Source organism: Euprymna scolopes, chromosome 39, assembly GCF_053919585.1.
Source record: "Euprymna scolopes isolate OS-2025 chromosome 39, ASM5391958v1, whole genome shotgun sequence".
Taxonomy (NCBI): domain Eukaryota; kingdom Metazoa; phylum Mollusca; class Cephalopoda; order Sepiida; family Sepiolidae; genus Euprymna; species Euprymna scolopes.
Window position 1 is genome coordinate 20,911,305 of NC_136520.1, and position 12,516 is coordinate 20,923,820.

At 24.0% G+C, this 12,516-nt stretch overlaps 1 protein-coding gene across 5 annotated transcripts in view; it reads left to right on the forward strand.

Annotated features, from left to right (window-relative positions):
• LOC145263673 (spastin-like) overlaps nucleotides 1-12,516 on the forward strand; it is a 314,215-nt gene that overhangs the window by 128,372 nt on the left and 173,327 nt on the right. For all 5 annotated transcript variants that reach the window (XM_080120548.1, XM_080120549.1, XM_080120547.1 and 2 more), the window contains one exon: nucleotides 331-482. In XM_080120548.1, coding sequence (XP_079976674.1) covers nucleotides 331-482 — 152 coding nt within the window. The remainder of the gene's footprint in view (nucleotides 1-330; nucleotides 483-12,516) is intronic.

The window sequence follows — 12,516 nt, forward strand, 5'->3', positions numbered from 1 at the left end:
TACAAGATGCCTTTTGGGATATGGCCATCATCCATTCGAAGGACATAACCAATATGGCATATATAAAGTTTTATTGTTGTAGCTTGTGTGAAATTGAATATTTGGTTGAAATCAGTCATGTGGAAGGAAAAGACATTTTGGTGCTGGTTTATTTTAATGGCTTTAAACACACAAATCACAAACATGTAAAATTTGCGTAATCATTGATTTGTATCTATCCTCCTCCTCCTCCTCCTCTCTCCTGCATCTTCTGAAATTTTTTCAATAACTGTTTTTATTGCTTTTAATGTACTTTTAATATATTAGTTTGTTTTCAATTTGATTTGTCAGTTGCATCAAAACCACTGAAGCCATCCAAAAACCAATTGCTAGTGCACAAAAGCAACACCTTACCTCGCACCCGGGGTACATCAACGTCGAAGGAGAGCCCCACATTATCACCCAAGCGACAACATCACAGACGACAACTGTCTCAGCCAGATGTAAGTTGTGAACATAAGTTTCATACATTTTGTACCTTCACCATACTCATTCTATTTCTTCTTTTTCTTACAAGGTCAGTTTTTAATCCAGAGAAAATCTTGTAGCAAATATTTTTTTTTCTCTAGTTATGAGTTGCCTAGGAGTTATCCTCTTTTGTTTTCTATAATTGGGAGGGGGATAATTCATGGCAGTACAGGTTCTTAGTTTTGTGGAATGTCGGCCACGGCCATCCTGCAATATCCAAAATATTCTGTTTACACAGACATGACAGAAAAGAATAGATATTAAAATATTTTTCATGAGATTAGTGGATACTTATTCATATTTACAGATAGAATAATGCTGAAATAAGTTAGAATATCTCATTGAAATTAACAACATGTATTGAAATTAACATCATTGAAATTAACAGCATGCCATGGACCAAACGGGCATCAGACCTATCAGAATTTCTGTGAGGACAGATCATGGGTAAATATGAAGGTGGTCTAGGTCAACGTAAAATAGCAGGAAATTTTTCAATATCTATTTCTACTGTTGGGTGTCTGTTTTCTGTCATGTTTGTGTATGTATGTAGTAAGTGAAAAGATATTTGAAAAGAGGAAAAGAGATTTGAAAAGAGGAAAAGAGATTGGTATACAGTTGACATGGGTTTTATTAACTAACAAAGAATACACATATACTGTGGTTCTTGTACATTGTTATAATGGCAGAATGGATTCTTCCAGCCAAGGAAAATAATGTATTACCGCTAGGTGTCTTTGGAAGAAATAATGCTAGAGGGGCAGGGGGATAAGGGTAATCTAAAACTATGACAATGTATTTATAACTGTCTTATTGTTATACATTAAAGTGACCTTGGAAAGGACAAAGAAGACATCTAATTTGATGCATCAGACAAAAACCAATTAGCATGATCGAAGCAATAATATAATTTATTTAATATGTCACACTTAACAATGTTGGACACTTTTTATCTCTGCACCAAAAATATACTGAGCATATAATAAAAAAACTATATTTTTTTTTGATAACTTTGAGTCATTTATTAATGATCAGAAAGAACCTACAAGACAATGGTCTCTGCAGTACCGGCTATGAGTCCCTTCTTACATGTGACAAACACAAATCGTCCATATTATGGAAACTACGCTATGAACGGATGAAAGATTATTTTGAATTGCCTATTTTCTGATTTATAATTGTAAGGAAATGCTCACAGGAGAAAAGATCCCCATGTTGAGTAACATAGTTGACCAGGTGTGGAAGTATATATGTCTGTGCTCTATACAAATTACAAAAAGGATAAATCATGGCAAAACAAGTACTCAGAGAGCATTAGTTACCAATATTATTGCCGGGCTCATCCTGTAATATCGCAACACTCCTATCTAAAGCATTAGTTTATCCATGACACAATTTATACTTTACTGTATGACCTCATGATCTCATTTCTTAATAACCTATACTCTACAAACCCTAAATAATTGCCGCAACATAATTACATGAGAAGGAGTGGTATACTAAGCATACCCATAACCATAAAATGGTGAAAGAGTAGCAATCCACAACCTGGTGAAGCACTTTGGGAACAAATTATTACTCTCCTTTCAAATCAATTAGTAACATTTTTTAATTATTATTCTCCTTTCAAACATATTAGTTACATTTTTTAATTATTACTCTCCTTTCAAATCAATTAGTAACATTTTCTAATTATTACTCTCCTTTCAAATCAATTTGTAAAATTTTCCTATTATTACTCTCTTTAAAATGAATTTGTAAAATTTTCCTGTTATTACCCTCCTTTCAAATCAATTAGTAACATTTTCTAATTATTACTCTCCTTTCAAATCAATTAGTAACATTTTTTAATTATTACTCTCCTTTCAAATCAATTAGTGACATTTTTAATTATTACTCTCCTTTCAAATCAATTAGTAACATTTTCTAATTATTACTCTCCTTTCAAATCAATTAGTAACATTTTCTAATTATTACTCTCCTTTCAAATCAATTAGTAATATTTTCTAATTATTACTTTCCTTTCAATTCAATTTGAAAAATTTTCTTATTATTACTCTCCTTTCAATTCAATTTGAAAAATTTTCTTATTATTACTCTCCTTTCAATTCAATTTGTAACATTTTCTTATTATTACTCTCCTTTCAATTCAATTTGTAACATTTTCTAATTATTCTCCTTTCAAATCAATTAGTAACATTTTCTTATTATTACTCTCCTTTCAAATCAATTAGTAATATTTTCTAATTATTACTCACCTTTCAAATCAATTAGTAAGATTTTCTAAGAATTACTATCCTTTCAAATCAATTAGTAACATTTTTAATTATTACTCTCCTTTCAAATCAATTAGTAACATTTTTAATTATTACTCTCCTTTCAAATAAATTAGTAGCATTGTCTAATTATTACTCTCCTTTCAAATCAATTGGTAACATTTTTTAATTATTACTCTCCTTTCAATTCAATTTGTAACATTTTCTTATTATTACTCTCCTTTCAAATCAATTAGTAACATTTTCTTATTACTCTCCTTTCAATTCAATTTGTAACATTTTCTTATTGTTACTCTCCTATCAAATCAATTAGAAACATTTTCTTATTATTACTCTCCTTTCAATTCAATTTGTAAAATTTTCTTATTATTACTCTCCTTTCAATTCAATTAGTAACATTTTCTTATTATTACTCTCCTTTCAATTCAATTTGTAAAATTTTCTAATTATTATTCTCCTTTCAAATCAGTTAGTAACATTTTTTAATTAATACTCTTCTTTTTAAATCAATTAGTAACATTTTCTAATCATTACTTTCCTTTCAAATCAATTAGTAACATTTTCTAATTATTACTCTCCTTTCAATTCAATTTGTAAAATTTTCTTATTATTACTCCCCTTTCAAATCAATTAGTAACATTTTCTAATTATTACTTTCCTTTAAAATCAATTAGTAACATTTTCTAATTATTACTTTCCTTTCAAATCAATTAGTAACATTTTTTAATTATTACTCTCCTTTCAAATCAATTAGTAACATTTTTTAATTATTACTCTCCTTTCAAATCAATTAGTAACATTTTTTAATTATTACTCTCCTTTCAAATCAATTAGTAACATTTTTTAATTATTACTCTCCTTTAAAATCAATTAGTAACATTTTCTAATTATTACTCTCCTTTCAAATCAATTTGTAAAATTTTCTTATTATTACTCTCTTTCAAATCAATTTGTACAATTTTCCTGTTATTACTCTCCTTTCAAATCAATTAGGAACATTTTCTAATTTGTACTCTCCTTTCAAATCAATTAGTAACATTTTCTAATTATTACTCACCTTTCAAATCAATTCGTAACATTTTTTAATTATTACTCTCCTTTCAAATCAATTAGTGACATTTTTAATTATTACTCTCCTTTCAAATCAATTAGTAACATTTTCTAATTATTACTCTCCTTTCAAATCAATTAGTAACATGTTTTAATTATTTCTCTCCTTTCAAATCAATTAGTAACATTTTTTACTTATTACTCTCCTTTCAAATCAATTAGTAACACTTTCTAATTATTACTCTCCTTTCAAATCAATTAGTAACATTTTCTAATTATTACTCTCCTTTCAAATCAATTAGTTAAATTTTTTTAATATTTCTCTCCTTTCAAATCAATTAGTAACATTTTCTAATTATTACTCTCCTTTCAAATCAATTAGTAACATTTTTTAATTATTACTCTCCTTTCAAATCAATTAGTAACATTTTCTAATTATTACTCTCCTTTCAAATCAATTAGTAACATTTTCTAATTATTACTCTCCTTTCAAATCAATTAGTAACATTTTCTAATTATTACTCTCCTTTCAAATCAATTAGTAACATTTTTTAATTATTACTTTCCTTTCAAATCAATTAGTAACATTTTCTTATTATTACTCTCCTTTCAAATCAATTAGTAACATTTTCTTATTATTACTCTCCTTTCAAATAAATTTGTAACATTTTTAATTATTACTCTCCTTTCAAATCAATTAGTAACATTTTTAATTATTACTCTCCTTTCAAATCGATTAGTAACATTTTTTAATTATTTCTCTCCTTTCAAATCAATTAGTAACATTTTTTAATTATTTCTCTCCTTTCAAATCAATTAGTAAATTTTTTTAATTATTACTCTCCTTTCAAACATATTAGTAACATTTTTTAATTATTACTCTCCTTTTAAATCAATTAGTAACATTTTTTAATTATTACTCTCCTTCAAATCAATTAGTAACATTTTCTAATTATTACATTCCTTTCAAATCAATTAGTAACATTTTCTAATTATTACTCTCCTTTCAAATCAATTAGTAACATTTTCTAATTATTACGCTCCTTTCAAATCAATTTGTAACATTTTCTTATTATTACTCTCCTTTCAAATCAATTTGTAAAAGTTTCCTGTTATTACGCTCCTTTCAAATCAATTAGTAACATTTTCTAATTATTACTCTCCTTTCAAATCAATTAGTAACATTTTTTAATTATTACTCTCCTTTCAAATCAATTAGTAACATTTTCTAATTCTTACTTTCCTTTCAATTCAATTTGTAAAATTTTCTAATTATTACTCTCCTTTCAATTCAATTAGTAACATTTTCTAATTATTACTCTCCTTTCAATTCAATTAGTAACATTTTCTAATTATTACTCCCCTTTCAAATCAATTAGTAACATTTTGTAATTATTACTTTCCTTTAGAATCAATTAGTAACATTTTGTAATTATTACTTTCCTTTCAAAACAATTAGTAACATTTTTAAATTATTACTCTCCTTTCCAATCAATTAGTGACATTTTTATTTATTACTCTCCTTTCAAATCAATTAGTAACATTTTCATTATTACTCTCCTTTCAAATCAATTAGTAACATTTTCTAATTATTACTCTCCTTTCAAATCAATTTGTAAAATTTTCTTATTATTACTCTCCTTTCAAATCAATTAGTAACATTTTTTAATTAATACTCTTCTTTTTAAATCAATTAGTAACATTTTCTAATTATTACTTTCCTTTCAAATCAATTAGTAACATTTTCTAATTATTACTTTCCTTTCAAATCAATTAGTAACATTTTCTTATTATTACTCTCCTTTCAAATCAATTAGTAACATTTTCTAATTATTACTTTCCTTTCAAATCAATTGGTAACATTTTTTAATTATTACTCCCCTTTCAAATCAATTAGTGACATTTTCTAATTATTACTCTCCTTCAAATCAATTAGTAACATTTTCTAATTATTACATTCCTTTCAAATCAATTAGTAACATTTTCTAATTATTACTCTCCTTTCAAATCAATTAGTAACATTTTCTAATTATTACGCTCCTTTCAAATCAATTTGTAACATTTTCTTATTATTACTCTCCTTTCAAATCAATTTGTAAAAGTTTCCTGTTATTACGCTCCTTTCAAATCAATTAGTAACATTTTCTAATTATTACTCTCCTTTCAAATCAATTAGTAACATTTTTTTAATTATTACTCTCCTTTCAAATCAATTAGTAACATTTTCTAATTCTTACTTTCCTTTCAATTCAATTTGTAAAATTTTCTAATTATTACTCTCCTTTCAATTCAATTAGTAACATTTTCTAATTATTACTCTCCTTTCAATTCAATTAGTAACATTTTCAAATTATTACTCCCCTTTCAAATCAATTAGTAACATTTTGTAATTATTTCTTTCCTTTAGAATCAATTAGTAACATTTTGTAATTATTACTTTCCTTTCAAAACAATTAGTAACATTTTTAAATTATTACTCTCCTTTCCAATCAATTAGTGACATTTTTATTTATTACTCTCCTTTCAAATCAATTAGTAACATTTACATTATTACTCTCCTTTCAAATCAATTAGTAACATTTTCTAATTATTACTCTCCTTTCAAATCAATTTGTAAAATTTTCTTATTATTACTCTCCTTTCAAATCAATTAGTAACATTTTTTAATTAATACTCTTCTTTTTAAATCAATTAGTAACATTTTCTAATTATTACTTTCCTTTCAAATCAATTAGTAACATTTTCTAATTATTACTTTCCTTTCAAATCAATTAGTAACATTTTCTTATTATTACTCTCCTTTCAAATCAATTAGTAACATTTTCTAATTATTACTTTCCTTTCAAATCAATTGGTAACATTTTTTAATTATTACTCCCCTTTCAAATCAATTAGTGACATTTTTAATTATTACTCTCCTTTCAAATCAATCAGTAACATTTTCTAAGTATTACTCTCCTTTCAAATCAATTAGTAACATTTTTAATTATTACTCTCCTTTCAAATAAATTAGTAGCATTGTCTAATTATTACTCTCCTTTCAAATCAATTAGTAACATTTTCTAATTATTACTTTTCTTTTCAATTCAATTTGTAAAATTTTCTTATTACTCTCCTGTCAATTCGATTTGTAAAATTTTCTTATTACTCTCCTTTCACATCAATTAGTAACATTTTCTAATTATTACTCTCCTTTCAATTCAAATAGTAACATTTTCTGATTATTACTCTCCTTTCAAATCAATTAGTAACATTTTCTAATTATTACTCTCCTTTCAAATCAATTAGTAACATTTTCTAATTATTACTTTCCTTTCAATTCAATTTGTAAAATTTTCTCATTATTACTCTCCTTTCAATTCAATTTGTAACATTTTCTAATTATTACTCTCCTTTCAAATCAATTAGTAACATTTTTTAATTATTACTCTCCTTTCAAATCAATTAGTAACATTTTCTTATTATTACTCTCCTTTCAAATCAATTAGTAACATTTTCTAATTATTACTTTCCTTTCAATTCAATTTGTAATATTTTCTTATTACTCTCCTGTCAATTCAATTTGTAAAATTTTCTTATTACTCTCCTTTCAAATCAATTAGTAACATTTTCTAATTATTACTCTCCTTTCAATTCAAATAGTAACATTTTCTGAGTATTACTCTCCTTTCAAATCAATTAGTAACATTTTCTAATTATTACTCTCCTTTCAAATCAATTAGTAACATTGTCTAATTATTACTCTCCTTTCAAATCAATTAGTAACATTTTTTAATTATTACTCTCCTTTCAAATCAATTAGTGACATTTTTAATTATTACTCTCCTTTCAAATCAATTAGTGACATTTTTAATTATTACTCTCCTTTCAAATCAATTAGTAACATTTTCTAATTATTACTCTCCTTTCAATTAAAATAGTTACATTTTCTTATTGTTACACTTCTTTCAAATCAATTAGTAACATTTTTTAATTCTTACTCTCCTTTCAAATCAATTAGTAACATTTTCTAATTATTACTCTCCTTTCAAATCAATTAGTAACATTTTCTAATTATTACTCTCCTTTCAAATCAATTAGTAACATTTTCTAATTATTACTCTCCTTTCAAATCAATTTGTAAAATTTTCTTATTATTACTCTCCTTTCAAATCAATTAGTAACATTTTTTAATTAATACTCTTCTTTTTAAATCAATTAGTAACATTTTCTAATTATTACTTTCCTTTCAAATCAATTAGTAACATTTTCTAATTATTACTTTCCTTTCAAATCAATTAGTAACATTTTCTTATTATTACTCTCCTTTCAAATCAATTAGTAACATTTTCTAATTATTACTTTCCTTTCAAATCAATTGGTAACATTTTTTAATTATTACTCTCCTTTCAAATCAATTAGTGACATTTTTAATTATTACTCTCCTTTCAAATCAATCAGTAACATTTTCTAAGTATTACTCTCCTTTCAAATCAATTAGTAACATTTTTAATTATTACTCTCCTTTCAAATAAATTAGTAGCATTGTCTAATTATTACTCTCCTTTCAAATCAATTAGTAACATTTTCTAATTATTACTTTTCTTTTCAATTCAATTTGTAAAATTTTCTTATTACTCTCCTGTCAATTCGATTTGTAAAATTTTCTTATTACTCTCCTTTCACATCAATTAGTAACATTTTCTAATTATTACTCTCCTTTCAATTCAAATAGTAACATTTTCTGATTATTACTCTCCTTTCAAATCAATTAGTAACATTTTCTAATTATTACTCTCCTTTCAAATCAATTAGTAACATTTTCTAATTATTACTTTCCTTTCAATTCAATTTGTAAAATTTTCTCATTATTACTCTCCTTTCAATTCAATTTGTAACATTTTCTAATTATTACTCTCCTTTCAAATCAATTAGTAACATTTTTTAATTATTACTCTCCTTTCAAATCAATTAGTAACATTTTCTTATTATTACTCTCCTTTCAAATCAATTAGTAACATTTTCTAATTATTACTTTCCTTTCAATTCAATTTGTAATATTTTCTTATTACTCTCCTGTCAATTCAATTAGTAACATTTTCTAATTATTACTCTCCTTTCAATTCAAATAGTAACATTTTCTGAGTATTACTCTCCTTTCAAATCAATTAGTAACATTTTCTGAGTATTACTCTCCTTTCAAATCAATTAGTAACATTTTCTAATTATTACTCTCCTTTCAAATCAATTAGTAACATTGTCTAATTATTACTCTCCTTTCAAATCAATTAGTAACATTTTTTAATTATTACTCTCCTTTCAAATCAATTAGTGACATTTTTAATTATTACTCTCCTTTCAAATCAATTAGTGACATTTTTAATTATTACTCTCCTTTCAAATCAATTAGTAACATTTTCTAATTATTACTCTCCTTTCAATTAAAATAGTTACATTTTCTTATTGTTACACTTCTTTCAAATCAATTAGTAACATTTTTTAATTCTTACTCTCCTTTCAAATCAATTAGTAACATTTTCTAATTATTACTCTCCTTTCAAATCAATTAGTAACATTTTCTAATTATTACTCTCCTTTCAAATCAATTAGTAACATTTTCTAATTATTACTCTCCTTTCAATTCAATTTGTAAAATTTTTTTATTATTACTCACTTTTCCAATCAATTAGTTACATTTTCTACTTATTACTTTCCTTTCAAATCAATTAGTAACATTTTCTAATTATTACTTTCCTTTCAGATCAATTAGTAACATTTTTTAATTATTACTCTCCTTTCAAATCAATTAGTAACATTTTCTAACTATTACTTTCCTTTCAAATCAATTAGTAACATTTTTTAAATTATTACTCTCTTTTCAAATCAATTAGTAACATTTTCTAATTATTACTCTTCTTTCAAATCAATTAGTAACATTTTCTAATTCTTACTCGCCTTTCAATTCAATTAGTAAAATATTCTTATTACTCTCCTTTCAATTCAATTTGTAAAATTTTCTAATTATTATTCTCCTTTCAAATCAATTAGTAACATTTTCTAATTATTACTCTCCTTTCAATTCAAATAGTTACATTTTCTTATTGTTACACTTCTTTCAAATCAATTAGTAACATTTTTTAATTCTTACTCTCCTTTCAAATCAATTAGTAACATTTTCTAATTATTACTCTCCTTTCAATTAAATTGGTAAAATTTTCTTATTATTATTCCCCTTTCAAATCAATTATTAACATTTTGTAATTATTACTTTCCTTTCAAATCAATTAGTAACATTTTCTAATTATTACTCTCTTTTCAAATCAATTAGTAACATTTTCTAATTATTACTTTCCATTTAAATCAATTAGTAACATTTTTAATTATTACTGTCCTTTCAAATCAATTAGTAACATTTTCTAATGATTACTCTCCTTTCAAATCAATTAGTAATATTTTCTTATTATTACTCTCCTTTCAAATCAATTTGTAAAATTTTCTAATTATTATTCTCCTTTCAAATCAATTAGTAACATTTTCTAATTATTACTCTCCTTTCAGTTCAAATAGTAACATTTTCTGATTATTACTCTCCTTTCAAATCAATTAGTAACATTTTTTAATTCTTACTCTCCTTTCAAATCAATTAGTAACATTTTGTAATTATTACTTTCCTTTCAAATCAATTAGTAACATTTTCTAATTATTACTCTCCTTTCAAATCAATTAGTAACATTTTTTAATTATTACTCTCCTTTCAATTCAATTAGTAACCTTTTCTAATTATTACTCTCCTTTCATATCAATTTGTAAAATGTTCTTATTATTACTCTCAAATCAATGTGTAAAATTTCCCTGTTAGTACCCGGCTTTCAAATCAATTAGTAACATTTTCTAATTATTACTTTCCTTTCAAATCAATTAGTAACATTTTCTTATTATTACTCTCCTTTCAAATCAATTAGTAACATTTTCTAATTATTACTTTCCTTTCAAATCAATTGGTAACATTTTTTAATTATTACTCTCCTTTCAAATCAATTAGTGACATTTTTAATTATTACTCTCCTTTCAAATCAATCAGTAACATTTTCTAAGTATTACTCTCCTTTCAAATCAATTAGTAACATTTTTAATTATTACTCTCCTTTCAAATAAATTAGTAGCATTGTCTAATTATTACTCTCCTTTCGAATCAATTAGTAACATTTTCTAATTATTACTTTTCTTTTCAATTCAATTTGTAAAATTTTCTTATTACTCTCCTGTCAATTCGATTTGTAAAATTTTCTTATTACTCTCCTTTCACATCAATTAGTAACATTTTCTAATTATTACTCTCCTTTCAATTCAAATAGTAACATTTTCTGATTATTACTCTCCTTTCAAATCAATTAGTAACATTTTCTAATTATTACTCTCCTTTCAAATCAATTAGTAACATTTTCTAATTATTACTTTCCTTTCAATTCAATTTGTAAAATTTTCTCATTATTACTCTCCTTTCAATTCAATTTGTAACATTTTCTAATTATTACTCTCCTTTCAAATCAATTAGTAACATTTTTTAATTATTACTCTCCTTTCAAATCAATTAGTAACATTTTCTTATTATTACTCTCCTTTCAAATCAATTAGTAACATTTTCTAATTATTACTTTCCTTTCAATTCAATTTGTAATATTTTCTTATTACTCTCCTGTCAATTCAATTTGTAAAATTTTCTTATTACTCTCCTTTCAAATCAATTAGTAACATTTTCTAATTATTACTCTCCTTTCAATTCAAATAGTAACATTTTCTGAGTATTACTCTCTTTTCAAATCAATTAGTAACATTTTCTAATTATTACTCTCCTTTCAAATCAATTAGTAACATTGTCTAATTATTACTCTCCTTTCAAATCAATTAGTAACATTTTTTAATTATTACTCTCCTTTCAAATCAATTAGTGACATTTTTAATTATTACTCTCCTTTCAAATCAATTAGTGACATTTTTAATTATTACTCTCCTTTCAAATCAATTAGTAACATTTTCTAATTATTACTCTCCTTTCAATTAAAATAGTTACATTTTCTTATTGTTACACTTCTTTCAAATCAATTAGTAACATTTTTTAATTCTTACTCTCCTTTCAAATCAATTAGTAACATTTTCTAATTATTACTCTCCTTTCAAATCAATTAGTAACATTTTCTAATTATTACTCTCCTTTCAAATCAATTAGTAACATTTTCTAATTATTACTCTCCTTTCAATTCAATTTGTAAAATTTTCTTATTATTACTCCCCTTTCCAATCAATTAGTTACATTTTCTACTTATTACTTTCCTTTCAAATCAATTAGTAACATTTTCTAATTATTACTTTCCTTTCAGATCAATTAGTAACATTTTTTAATTATTACTCTCCTTTCAAATCAATTAGTAACATTTTCTAATTATTACTTTCCTTTCAAATCAATTAGTAACATTTTTTAAATTATTACTCTCTTTTCAAATCAATTAGTAACATTTTCTAATTATTACTCTTCTTTCAAATCAATTAGTAACATTTTCTAATTCTTACTCGCCTTTCAATTCAATTAGTAAAATATTCTTATTACTCTCCTTTCAATTCAATTTGTAAAATTTTCTAATTATTATTCTCCTTTCAAATCAATTAGTAACATTTTCTAATTATTACTCTCCTTTCAATTCAAATA